Source organism: Pseudopodoces humilis, chromosome 27 (assembly GCF_049639895.1).
Source record: "Pseudopodoces humilis isolate 2021_Gansu_Grassland_sample_001 chromosome 27, ASM4963989v1, whole genome shotgun sequence".
Taxonomy (NCBI): Eukaryota; Metazoa; Chordata; class Aves; order Passeriformes; family Paridae; genus Pseudopodoces; species Pseudopodoces humilis.
Genome location: NC_142226.1, coordinates 2,189,489 through 2,202,735, shown reverse-complemented (window position 1 = coordinate 2,202,735; position 13,247 = coordinate 2,189,489). Strand labels below are relative to the sequence as shown.

The following is a 13,247-nucleotide window of genomic DNA, read 5'->3' as shown; positions in this document are numbered from 1 at the left end:
ATGGCCCCCCTAAGTGGGTCAGAAACCTCCCTCAAATGTGGAAGAGATCCCCCCAAAAGGGTAAGACACATGCTCCAATGTCGCTCTATTGGGAACGGCGAGAACAACACAGACTCTCTTGTGAGTTGAACAGGAGAGTTCTTTCTCTCTTAAGGTTTATTACTTCAGATCTTCTTTTATAGACCGATACGTTAAAGTACAGAAAGGTAAAACTTTTATTGGTTAGTGAGCTAACACATCACCATCATTGGTCAGTGGGGTACACCACCCCTTGACCTTCTCTTGCAAGAAAACAAGGAACAGGCAATCAGCACCTGCAAGGCTGTTTTCTATCTCTGAGGATTGTTTTAATTCCTCCTTATGATTTCCCAGGCCACTTTCTCAGGCAAGACTGAGAAAGTTATGCGGCCTGCTATTCCACAGGCACTGTGCTCCCTGCTTCATAGTTAGAATCCATAGGGGTATGGAGGGGAGCAGTGACACCCTGCAAGTTGTGGGTGTATCAGCCACAGCCCGGTGTATCATCCCCCCAGTAAAAACACCAGCCCTGGGGTGCCCACAGACTTCATGGTCTTCGTGGCTCTCATGATCTTCTGGGGCTGGGGAGACAGAGCCCCCATCTAGAACTGGGAAGAGAGCCCCCAAATTGGGCAAAGACCCACACAAAATGATGGGGGGGTGGGTGGGACCCTCGATTGGTGCTGAGGTGCACAAGGAAATAACCCAGGACCTGTGTCCCTTCCCGACACCCCCTCACAGGACCCCGGCCCCCGGCTGACCCCGCCACCTTCACCCATCCATTGGGTCCCACGGGCCCCACCGAAGCCCCGCCCCCCCCCCCCCCCCCGCCCTTTGTCACCCATCGTCAACAGCGACAGCGTTGGCGTTTTGGTGGCGTTTCCCTCCGGGGCGGGGCTTCCTCGCCCAAGTCCCCCCAAAACGGTCCCCGCGCCCGCCCAGGGCCCATTTGCTCCCGGATCCCGCGGGATGCGGCCCCAGAGAGGTATGGGGGGATATGGGGGATGGAGGGGGCGTGATGCGGGCCCTTTGAGACCCGCTTTTAGGGGACGCTGGCCTTTTAAGAACTCTGAGACAGGGTGCTAGCCCTTTAAAATACCTGGGAGAGCCTTTTAAGACTCCATTTTAGGGGATACTGGCCCTTTAAGAGAGCCAAGAAGGGTCTGCTGGCCCTTTAGGAGCCCTGGGAGGAGGAGAGGGGACACTGGCCTCAAGGAGCGGGGGAATTCCCGGGGTCTCCCCGCTGGATTCTCCCCGCGGGGGAGGAGGGGGTTCCCCGGAGAGGAGGGCGGTGCCAGCGGGGGCGGGTGGTGACGCATGGGAATCCCCGTGACGCCACGACAGGGGGATTCCTGCCTCTCTGGGGGAGGGCCCAGGCGTTTGGGGGTCCCGGGGGGCCCGGTTATGACATGGCGGCTTGAGGAGTCTCAGGAGTTCAGGGGGGACCCCGAGGGTCTGGATGAGACGCGGAGATCTGGCGGACGCCCAGATCTGGCGGGGTTCTTGGAGTTTTCAGGGTTCCCCGGCATCCCGGTGACCCCCGAACCCCCCCTCGCACACCCCCAGGTCCCCCCCGCTCCGCTCCGCCCCAGACGGTGAAGCAGCTGCTGAAGGAGCTACGGCAGCAGAAGAGCAGGGAAGGGGCGAGATCCCCGGTGGGTGCCCCCCTCTCCCAGGTGACACCTCCCCCGGGACACCCCCACTCTCCTCGCTGACCCCCTCGCTCTCCCCTCTGCCCCCCAGGTTTTGGCTCTGCCCTCCCCGCGCCCCTCGGATGGTGAGTGACCTCCGATCCCCCAGTTCCTCCCAGATCCCCCCAACACCCCCTATCTCCATGCCCCCCCCCCAATCCCTAGTCCCCCCAATCCTCCATGTGTCCCTCAATTCCCCTCCATGTCCCCCGCATCACCCGGTCTCCCCTCAGGTGCCCTCTGGCCCGGCACCCCCGCAGTGACACCCGGCCTCTGCGGGGTCCCACGCGTGCCGCCCCACGGCAGCCCGGGAGGGGCCCATGGGGGAAGCGTCTCTGGTCTGAGGGACTTCCAGGTGAGTGGCTTGGAGGGGACAGTGGGGCAAGGGGAGAAATGGGGCGTGTAACTGGGAGGTTAAAGGAGGGCGGTATGGTAAATGGAGGGAGAATGGAGGGAATGGGAGGCAAAGGGAGGGAATAGGGGAAATGGGGCGGAGAAGGGGGGGCAAACAACTGGGAGGGGAATGGTGGGGCAATGCCGAGTTAAATGGGGGCAATGGAATGGTTAAGGGAGGCAATGGGAGGGAATGAAGGAAGCAATTGGGGGTAGTGGAGGGGCAACGGGGACAATGGGGGCAGCAATGGAGGGAGATGATTTAGATGGGGACAATGGGGTGGCAGCTGGGGGGCAAGGGAAGGAAAATGGGGGGGTCATTGGGGCAGGATTTGAGGGGCACCTGGAGCCCTGGAGGGGCTGGGACCAAGCCCCTCTCCACCTTGACTGCTGCTTCCCCAAGGCTGCTGCCATCCCTGGCCCTGCCTGGCCCCATCTCCCAGTGCCGTGGGGAGAATTTGGGGCCCCTCAGCTGGGAGGAGAGAACCCAGACCTGTACCCTGAACCCCAGGAACTGGCAGCCGCCCGTGCTGCAATGGGGGGCCGAGATCCCCGGGAGCTGCTGCAGCAGGACGAGGAGGGGGACACGTGAGCAGGGGGAGCCATGGGAGGGCACTGGGGGGTACAGGGGTCATAAGGGGGTACAGAGGTCAAGGGGTCCAGGAGGGGCCAATGGACTAAACTGGAACAAAGGGGGGGCATCAATGGGGGGGGCAATTTAGGGGGTCAATGATGTGAAGGACAGTCAGTGGGGCCCATAGGGGTGCAGTGGAAGGGCAGCGGGGTGAGTGGAGGTCAATGTGGTGTTCAGTGGGGGACAATTGGATAAAATGGGGTCAGTGTGGGTGAGATCACTGTGGGGTAAATAGGAGAATCAATGTGTAGGGCAATGAGGCCAATTGGGAGGCAATCAGGGAATCAGTGGGGCAAGAGCAGTACTGTGAAATTTTCAGGGGCAGTTGTGAGGCATTGAGAGGGGCTGTGGGGTGACAAGCCCTTTGGGGGGGGGGTCTGTGTTCTGGGTGGAACGTGGGGGGCAGGTAGAGGGGTCCCCTCTAACCCCCTCTCCATCCCCAGGCTGCTGCACATACTCTGTGCTGGGGGGCTGTGGGCACTCGCCCGGGCTGCAGCCGAGGCTCTGAGAGACCTGGGGGGACTCGAGGTGCGGGAGCACCTGGGCAAGGTGAGAGGAGGACACACCTGGGGGGCCTGAGGGGGCGTCTGGAGGAGATCAAGGTGCAGGAGCACGTAGGCAAGTTGGGTGGGGAAGCTAGAAGTGCAGGAACACCTGGGAAAGTTGAGGGCATTGGGGGTAAAGAAGGGTTTATAGGGGTAATAAGTGGGTCTTATTGGGGCAATAAGGGGGTGATGGGGGTAAAAAGGCAATAACGGATCAGGGGGTTATGGGGGTAATTGATAATGGGCATGGGGTAGTTAATTCTGGGATAATTAATCATGCAGTTCTGTTACAGCCCAATAACAGGGGGAGTGATGGAGGATAAAGGGATAGTTAATACTGGGGAAAATAGGTGATTAGTGATGGTGTAATTAGAGACAAATAAAGGGGCAATTAATAATAAATAATGAATGAGCAGATGATAAGGGGATGATAAGGGGGGCAGAGCAGAATACCAGGGTGGCAATTTGAGGGTTTGGGGTGGGTGCACCCCAACCATCCCTGACTCCCCCAGATCCCACTGACCTTCCTTTTTCCGTGCAAGAGCCCCCAGACTCCCTTTACCTCCTAGACATCTAACTCCCCTCAGGAGTCAGTCAAGCCCCCTTGACCCCTTCATTCTCTCTCTGACCCCCCCCCATTTTACCCCCCAGACTCCACTGCTGGTGGCAGCAACAGCAGCAGCCCCAGAGATCGTGCGGGACCTGCTTGTCCTGGGGGCCAATCCTGATGCCGCTGACCACGGGGGCCGCACGGCCCTGCACCTGGCTGCAGCCTATGGGCACCCTGAAGTCCTCCAGGTGAGACCCCAACCCCCAAGAGGACTGGGAAACCGTGGGGACCACAAAACCCTCCCAAAGAGGACCCCAAAATGGGTCCAGAAGGGACACAGTTGTCCTGGGAGACCATGGAACTGGCCTAGCGGGGGGTCTGTGGTGTCCAGGGGGACCCCAAATCTTTTCCCTCACCTTCTCAGGCCATGATGTCCTCGGGAGTTCCTGTCAACGTGGAGGCCAGAAATTTTGAGGGTCAGCAAATTTGGTGGGGGCAAGGGTGGTGGAGCGGATTGGGGTGGGTCCTTGGTTTTGGGATGGGGGTGATTCTTGGTCAGTCCTTGTTTGGATGGGCCAGGGAGAGTTCAATTGGTGGACCCCCAAATGGAGGGGGTGGGGGACTCAGGGGTTCCTGCTTTGGGGTATCTGACGAGTCCCCTATTTCAGGATGTCTTGGGAGAGTCCCACTTGAGTTGTACTCAAAACAGAAGGGACTTGGAGGGCCCTGGTTTGAAGGTGACCCTGGAGATCCCCATTTTTTGGTAGCTGGTGGGATTTTGGAATCTTGGTGGGATTCCTGATGGGTGCATCCCTGTTTTGGGGAGATGGGGGTTCTTCAGTTTGGGAGTCTTGGTTGATGGTGGGAGGGTCCCAGGGGGTGTGTCTATACTTTGAGGGTATCCCTAGGAGGGTTCCCAGTTCCAGGAGGCCCTGTTTGGGGGAAGGGCCCTTCCTGACCCCTCTTTGTTCCCCCCCCAAGGCCAGACCCCTCTGCACTGCGCCGTCCTGGCCCACAACGCCTCGCTGCAGGGAGGGTACAACCCCATGGGGGGCTCTGGAGATGGGTCCCCCACTCCCCAGGACCGATTCCGCTGTGTTGAGCTGTTACTGCAGATGGGGGCGGACAGCAGCAGCCAGGTACAGACCACCCAAGGACCCCCAGGTACCCCATAACTCTGCAGGTGTCCCTCAGATCCCCTGAGTTCCCCCCACAGACCTCTGTGTCCCTCAAAGATGACTGTGTCCCACCTCAAGGTCTCTGTGTGCTGGGCAGACCTGAGCTTCTGGCCATTGGGGTACCTTGGGAGGACTGGGGAGGAGTGTGAGACCCCCCACAACACCCATGTGCCCCCCCAAAGACCCCTGTGTCTCCCTCCAAGGTCTCCATGGGCTGGATAGACCTGTGCTCCTGGGCACTGGGATCTCTTGGGGTCCTTTTGGGGAGGTTGAGGAGGTTGTAGCAGGGTGGGACCTCCTGTGGGCTGCCCCCTGACCCCTATCTTGCCTCCAGGACACCAAAAGCAGCCTGACAGCGCTGCACCTGGCTGTGAGGGGAGGCAACCTTGCCCTGGCCCACCTATTGCTGCGTCAGCCTGGCATGGCCCCCCGCCTTGTCAACATGAAGGTTTGAGGGACTTGTGGGGCTGGGAGGAGCTCTGTGGGGGGCTCTGGGTTCCCCCTACGGCTTTGTTGGGCACCTGGGGTCGGGGGACCTCTGTGGGGCTCTTGGGGCTGATTGGAGGGGTCTGTGGAGCTCTTTGGGGTCCCTCTAATGACTTGCAGGGTATGAAGAGGCTCTGTGAGGTTCAGAGGGAACAGGATCAAGAGAGTACTGGTGGCTTTGGGGTGTCTGTGGAGAATCTGTAGGGGCTGGAGGTATCGGCATCAGATCTCAGGGGTCTCTGAGGTACCTCTAGGGGGGCTGCAGGGTGACTTGTGGGTACTCTGAGCCCCCTCACATCTCACAGGCCCACGGGAACACTCCCCTGCACATGGCAGCAGCACTACCTGGCACCCCCAGCCAGGAGCCCCTTGTGAGGCTGCTCCTGGCCTGGGGTGCTGACCCCAGCGCCCGCAACCTGGAGCATGACCTGCCCCAGGGCCTGCTGCCCCCTGGGTCCCCTGGAGACCAGGTGAGACCCCCAGACCACCCTCACACCCAGCACCCCACTTCCTGCCAATGGGGGGAAATGCCTGGAATTGCTCCTGGAACCCCAAAATCCCACCATTTTGCCTCAGATCCCTGCTGCTATGCCCAGAAGTTCTGCTGTTGCACTCCAAAATCCTGCTGCTTTACCCCCAAATTCTGCTGCTCTACCCCCTCATTTTCACAACCCCATCCCCCAAACCGTGGGGTCCCGTTCCAGGACCTTTGGGTGACATCCCCATATTGTGGGGTAGAACCCCGTGTTTTGGGGACCTCCCTGAACCCTCCCTCCCCCACAGCTCCGCCTCCTCCTGAGGAGCCGCCGGGGGTCTCATCGCTCCCCACACACCGCCGAGTGACGTCAGAGGGATGGGGAACTCCTGGATATCAGATGGGGGGACACCCCCATATTGGGGGATTTCCCCCCGCCATGTTAATTTTTCCTGATTTCAATGAAATTGCCCCCAATTTTCTGTGAAATTAGTCTGAACCACATTGGTTTGATGGGGGGAGGAGCACAAAGGGGGTCCAGCTCCCCCTTTACCCCCATAGAGCCCTCCCCCCCAGCCTCATTAATGGGGGCTGCTAATGAGGGGTGTCTCCTCTAAATTGGGGGAGTTGGGGTGGAACATGCCAAATTGGAGGGGAAACCCAAAAACTAAGGGAATTCTGGAATAAAATAAAACTTTCTTAAAATCTGAGTCTTTCAGACAGATGTAAGTTTGTTTTATATCTTTGTCAGACAGATATGTTTGGTTTATTTGCATATCAGGGGTTAATTTTCCAATTACAGCTTCTGGTAATGAAGTCACATACCCCCAGTTTGCTCCCTGCTCCCCAGTTGACTTTTGTTTATACTTTTTGGGGCCTGAGGCAAAGAGTGTCTTTAGTTCTCAGGCCTGGAAGGATTGTTTTGTGTGACCAAAATGTGAAGAGAGCTTGCTAACACTCTATACGGAGTTCAGAGTCCTACACTAACGCAGTACAGGATCTGGAAGATATAAAAGCTAAGAATTGAAGGCGCCGCCAAAGTGGACAGTGCCATGTCTGTCAGTGCACAGCGCCACCTTGTGGCCCTCTCTCTCCCGCCGTCGCTCAGAAGCTCCACCAGGTGGCGCTGTGTGCACACCCAAGGCGGGCCCGTGTGGGCCCGGCTCTGAACGGAGCGCACGGCGAGGACAAGGGAGATCAGACAGGTCATACCTCCATAACTTGGGTCAAAGTTACAAGATGCTTGTATAGCTCGAGTTGTAAGATACCAGTATAACCTGAATCGCAACTTTCTATACCTGTGTAACCTGAATCATAACCTTCTATACAATGCAACTGTCTTGACTTGGCTTACCCCTCTCTTACCTTGCCTTCCTTTACCTTGCTCCTCCATTGATCAGCCTTGCCTTGCCTTCCCTGTCATGGAATGACCCTGTCTGGATACCAGGCCCCCACCGAAGCCTGTCTGTCCCCTCCATGAATGTAAAATGGGGAGAAAATATATGGTTCATGAGTTAAGGACAGAGAGATCTGCTCCGACCCATGGGCCCAGCATCTCATGTCACCAGACACACTGCAAATTCTTAGTAAAAAGCTATTTACCGTCCTCCCTGTTCCCGTATCTGGGCAACAGCCTCTCCAGGACTATCCTAGAGACGCGAACGTTCTGCTGTCAACAACGTGTTGTTAAACGGCATGAAATAACGGCAATCTATGTTAAAAGGCTGACTGTGGCTGGCGTCCAATACCATCTTTCAAGTCCCTTAGTCGTACAGTCGGTCACCTTTATCGCAGAGGGGGCTGAACCTCCCGAGCCGTGCCGATGCCTTTCTCCCGGGGGCCGCCGCCCGCCGGAGCCCTCACGGCCCGGGGGCGGGCCTTGCAGCGCCCGCCGGCCCCGCCCCCTCTGCGCCGAGGGCCGCGTGCGCCAGATCCCCGCCCCGCCCCGCGCGGGCACAGCTGCGCGTCACGTGTGTGAGTCACGTGACGCCGTCCCTGGCCGATGAGGTCAGCGTCGGGTCACGTGACCGGTGCCTACGCGCAGTAGGGCCGGGTGCAGATGGCGGACGCGGAGGCCGAGGCGGCGGCGCGGCCGGAGGTGCCGCGGGTGGTGGCGGCGCTCCGCGCTCGCCTCTGGCAGCTGCAGGCCGAGCTGCGCGAGCAGGAGGTGTCGGAGGCCTCGTCCCGAGCCTACTGCCGAGGCTTCTGCCAGGTAGCATGCGGGCGGGGCGGGCCGCGGCGCGGGCTGCAGGCCGGGTGCGGGCAGCGAGGATGAGGCTGGGGCAGGCACGGGGCTGCCCCCCTGGGCCCTCGCTCTTCCGAAGCTGGCGGTGCGCAGGGCTCGGGGCACCGTGCCCGACCGCCGAGCGGGGCTGTGCACGCCCTGCCGAGGGCGCCCCGTGGGCTCTGCGCCGCCAGCCCGGAGCCGGGGCCGAGGGGACTGCTCGCCTTTGGGCTTTGGCAACGCTTCGGACCGAGGCATCCTGCGGCCCTCGGGTGGGTCTCTGGGACAGGCAGGCCGCACCGCATTTTCTCGGTGCAGTCTTGGCTCCGTTCCGAGACCTCCGGTTGTCTGTGTTTCACTTGTCTCGGGATCAAATCTGTGTATTCTGCCTTGTCTGAGATCTGCCGGGCAGTGCAAGGAGTGCTTGCTGGCCTGTAAGGGCCTACAGTGCCATTAAGTCACTGAATGAGCTGTGGTTTGGATATCCCGTCTTGAAAACTTGCTTAGTGCAACCCAGAGGAAGATCAACAATTTCTGAATCGAGGTCCGAAGGTCCAGAAGAAGAACTGATCTTGATTAAAGTCACAGTGATGGAGATAACTCGTTCTTAAGTAAACTCTTCCAATGGTTAATTAGTTTTTGCTGCCCTTACAGCATTGTCTGCTGTGAGCTCTAAGGTTAAAAAATGGTTATTATGATGCTGGGTTGAACAGTTGTCCCTCTTGAGTCTGAAGAGGTTGTGGGTTTTAAAGTAAGAAATAAAAAATCTGTCTTCTAAACTAGTTCACAACACCAGCTTATAAAGCTATAGTATTTGACTGGTGAATGGCAAAATCAGAAGGAAAAGCTTGCTGGTGTGTCATAAATTATGTGTAAGTGATGTTACCCTTCACAGTCTTCCATTTTGCATCCACAGGTTGTGTGCTTTGCCATACTATTCTGGGAGAATGTTTAGGTCATCACTTACTGAAACAAGAGAATAAGTATATTTACTAGCTTTCAAAATTCTTTCCTCTCAAACTGCAGGGTGCAGCTGCATCCTGCTGTGTTTGTCCCAAATTCAGTGTATGGTAAAGACCTGTGACCTTGCATTGACATGGAGCCTGCTAAAAAGTGTGACTGTGACCATATTTAGGTATTGCAAAAATTGTTTCCAGTGGTGTACAATGTGTCAGGGTATTGACACAAATATTCAGGTAACCCTTAATAGTGGTTGTCAAAATAATCCACATGTCCAGTTTCCCAGATTAGTTTGGTACAGAAGCTTTAGAGATGCTCGATCAGTGGAGTGTGGTGAGAGACGGTTCTGCTACCTAAAAAAGTAAAAAGCAAACAACAACAAAACAAATGAACAAAAAAACCCACAACCCCATCCTAAACCATGTTCCACAAATAATGTAGCCCTCTAGGTCCTTGTGCTATTAATGTAGTCTGGTTTTAAAATACTGTGATAGCACAGATAAAAATGGAAAAAATTGGTTTTGAGTTGTCATTAGTCTGGGACTTTTTGGGTTGTTGTGCCCATAATCCAGGAAATTCAGTGGGCAACATGGAACTGCTGCTCTGTCCTGCAGCAGCTTCAACAAAGTTGATGTTGTGCAGACCACTGTGGATGGGGTGTAATTTTATGTCTGGGTTTCTCCTGACAGGGGATGTTGGTAATAACTTCAATCATTTAAGGTCTACTTATATGTGAAATTTAGAGAGCTCAATTTTGTATTAATTACTTAGAAAGTACTACTGATACCTTGTCATAAAGTTATTAAGCTACAGTAGAATGTGCCTAGAAAGAAGCTAAATTTATCTGGGCTTAAGTTTGATTTTGGGAAGTAGCTGACATAAGGAGAGCTGAAATGTGTTACATTTGCCATCCTGTGACTACAGCTGAGGCAGGGGCCTGGAAGGTGCTGTGTTTTGCTGTGGAAATTACCATGGCTGTCAAGCAGACAATGAACCAGATTAGTGAATTTTCTATGCTTTGAGCTGTTTGAATGTCATTTTACTACTTGTAAACTTGTGCTGCTGTGTGCAGATTTCCAGTAGCTCTTATGGGGACTGATGCTGAATGTCACTATTTCCTTGAAGATCCCTATTTCCAAGCAGGGATCTAGTACTTTTGTCCAGGATAACAAAACAAAGAAACTGTTGAAGCCTAAATAATGGGTTGACTTTATATTCTATAGGCATGAATGCTTTGCACATTCACCTTGGGAAAGACATGTTTTTTGTGGAGAGCAGTATGTACTCAAACAGCCAGATAGAAGGACTAAGGGGACTGTTTGAGGCTGTGCTATCATAAGTAGGAAGAGCAATTATCAGTGGATGTCAAAGCATCCCATCTGCCAGTGCCCAGTAGCTGTTTGCTTTCTGAAATTTTTGAAGATGATATGTTGAGTGCAATCAGATATGGTTAAGAGGACAAGGAACTATTTTTCTTAAAGAGTCTCAAAGCTGTAACAACAGGTCAGGAAGCTTTGTTATCTTCATCTTTAAATTGGGTCTGAACAAAAAAATTATGCTTCTGAGGAAGTGCAGCTAAGCAGGTGTTCTGTCATTCCAGAACATGAAAATCTGTGCAGTGTGGAGGGCTGGTCTGCGTGTTACACATTAGGTGGATGTGGCTTCTGCACTTCTCACCCAGTCAGAAGCCCATCAGATGTGTTACTGGAATCAGGATGGGATGAAGTGTAAGAGTGGGCGTGTGTTAGCAAGACTTTAAGTGCGCTAATGCTCTCCTCACACAGGTAATTACACTATAAGGTAGTAATTGCTTCTAAGTTGTTACTTGAGAATCCCTTAAACATGTAGATTATCTAATTCTGTCAAGTTAATAATTTTTCCATAATAGCTTTTTTATATGGACTGCCAGGAGAAATCTGTAGTGGGCAACTAAACAGTTCTTACTTGAGAAATAGCACAGAGGCTTTGAAGAACTTCTTTAATACAGTTACTACATTTGGCTTATTTGTCAGTGTGCTAATACTAATAACACCATTGTGTTCCAAACTACAGATCCTTGAAGTTTAAGCTATTAATAAGTCTATCACCTTGAATCTGGTTTTTACACTGAAACCATTGTTTATGTATTTGATAAGAAGTTTCTCATAAATGGTTAGTGAATTCCTAATGTTAGCTTGAAGACTTTGATCCCAGTGCTCAGATTGCACTTCAGCAAGGGTGCAGTGTTTACTAGAAAGTGTATTAAATCTTAAATGTATTCTACTGTATTTTATGGTTTACACAGACCAGGTAGTTTATGATGAAAGTGTCTGTCAAAATAATTGAGTACTAAATTTGGCTTTTTAGATTTGTTTTAGCGGATATATTTTTAGAAAAGTGTGGGGACTGGTGGATTTGATCTGTTTCTGTAGTCACTGTAATGGTTGTGTTACTGCTGGCTTTACTAACCAGCTGATTTATGATGGTCATCAGTTGACTCTCTCTGGGGACTGCAGCTTGACAGTTTTTGAATGTGATTTAATGCTCCAAAGCAAGATATGATTTGTGTTACATTATCAAATGCTTCATTAATCTGTTAAACAAGTTTGAAGCCTAGTATTACTCGCCATTCACTACTGCAGCTAATGATCTTTGTGCTGTGCTTAAGGATGATTTCTGCAAACTTCCAATTCCTTGCCCCCTGCTTGTCTTTATAGCTATTAATATTATGTGGGTTTTTGGGAAAGTTTGTAACTTCCATTCACCCAGAAGTTCTATTAATGAATTGTTGGAGAACAACCCACAAAACAGTGGATTACTGATTCTTAGTATTTTTTATAGATTTATTTTTCTTAAGTATAACGTGATTTTGCTAGTCTGCATTGTTTTTAGGCTAGGATTAGTATAGTAATATCACTGATGTAACATTGCATACTGGCCACTTATTTCTTGCTGTGCTGGAGGGTAGGTTTTGTTTTAGAAGTTTTTGGTCATTATTATGACTGCATTTGGTTTTAGCAAGCTTCTAGTAGGGTTTGTTCCATAGCATACTCCTTCCATTCACCATCTGATAGGATCATGTGGGCTTTTTTTAAGGTGTTAAAATAAATTTGTTATGTCAGAGTCCCAACTTTAAGTGATTTGAGAACTGAGATGACCTCATCATCCTTGTAGGACAATTTGACTTGTTTTGAACGGTAGGGTGAAGCACTCTGAATTTTTTTTTTCCCAAGCATTCTTGGCCCTAAGGATTCCAAAAAGCACAGCCTCTTTCATTGGTTTTGTTTTCTTTGCAGCTGGCTTTAATCAAGATTGTTACCTTGTTTAGTCTAGGGAGAGTACCACATGGAGAGGGAGCTGGTGAGTATACAAGCATCACTGCTCTGGAGGTGCAGGAGGGTGTTCAGAGAAGGGCTGTTATTTGTGGAACAAGCAGTCAGAGCTAAGGTGTCCTCAGCTCAGTGCCCTCCTTGCTCTCAAATTGTACTTCATAGCCTATCAGAGCACAGCATGGTAGTGTAGGTATGTTTCAAAAAGTTTGAGATACACTAGTGTTATCCTTGTGTTGATGTGATTTCTATTAAAACTGGCTAAATTTTATACTGCTGCTTTAGTAGTGTGCCCAGGTAATGTGGGATTGCTGTGGTCAAGGAGTAAAATCTAGGGTAATTTTGTATTTGAAAAATGACTATGTAATGGTCTGTTCTGGGTTTTGTATCCCTTTCTTGTGGCTTCATGTTTGCTGTGTGGGTAATGCATGTATCTTTAAAAACACTACACCTGTAGTAATGTTCTTAATTTCAAGTTTCTTTCTATTTTTTCTGCATTCTCTCTAGTAATAAAGATTCTAGTGTTACATACATGGTGCTGTCTCCATGGTAGTTGTACAAAAGGAGTTAAGTGTAGGGCTTCTCCCTGAATTTCCTACTTAATAGCCAATTGCATATAGCTTTCTCCCTAGTAAAAATTCTGATAACTTTATCAAAATAATAAAGCAAATAAAGTAAATAAAAATATATTTCAATAAAAGGGAGAAGTTATGTTCTGAGATTCTATTCTGTTCTATTTCTGAAAAGCTTCCACTTTAAATTCTCCTTCAGAGTAAAAATTTCTC

The 13,247-nt window shown here is 52.0% G+C and overlaps 2 protein-coding genes across 3 annotated transcripts in view; both read left to right on the top strand.

Moving 5' to 3' along the window:
• The first annotated feature begins 890 nt into the window (after positions 1-890).
• On the top strand, positions 891-7,601 carry NFKBID (NFKB inhibitor delta). Its single transcript, XM_088067480.1, has 12 exons — positions 891-1,003; positions 1,585-1,673; positions 1,762-1,795; positions 1,943-2,064; positions 2,506-2,690; positions 3,180-3,285; positions 3,933-4,079; positions 4,256-4,307; positions 4,813-4,970; positions 5,344-5,457; positions 5,801-5,965; positions 6,279-7,601. Exons 1-12 carry the CDS (start codon positions 988-990, stop codon positions 6,336-6,338), a joined length of 1,248 nt encoding a protein of 415 aa, XP_087923606.1. The 5' UTR covers positions 891-987; the 3' UTR covers positions 6,339-7,601.
• Positions 7,602-8,014: 413 nt separating this feature from the next.
• The window catches only part of RLF (RLF zinc finger), a 40,847-nt gene continuing 35,614 nt past the window's right edge, over positions 8,015-13,247 (top strand). The window contains exon 1 of one of the 2 annotated variants that reach the window (XM_005529884.3): positions 8,015-8,182. In XM_005529884.3, coding sequence (XP_005529941.2) covers positions 8,030-8,182 — 153 coding nt within the window. In that variant the 5' untranslated portion in view covers positions 8,015-8,029. The remainder of the gene's footprint in view (positions 8,183-13,247) is intronic. The other variant, XM_088067376.1, reaches the window with a different exon arrangement.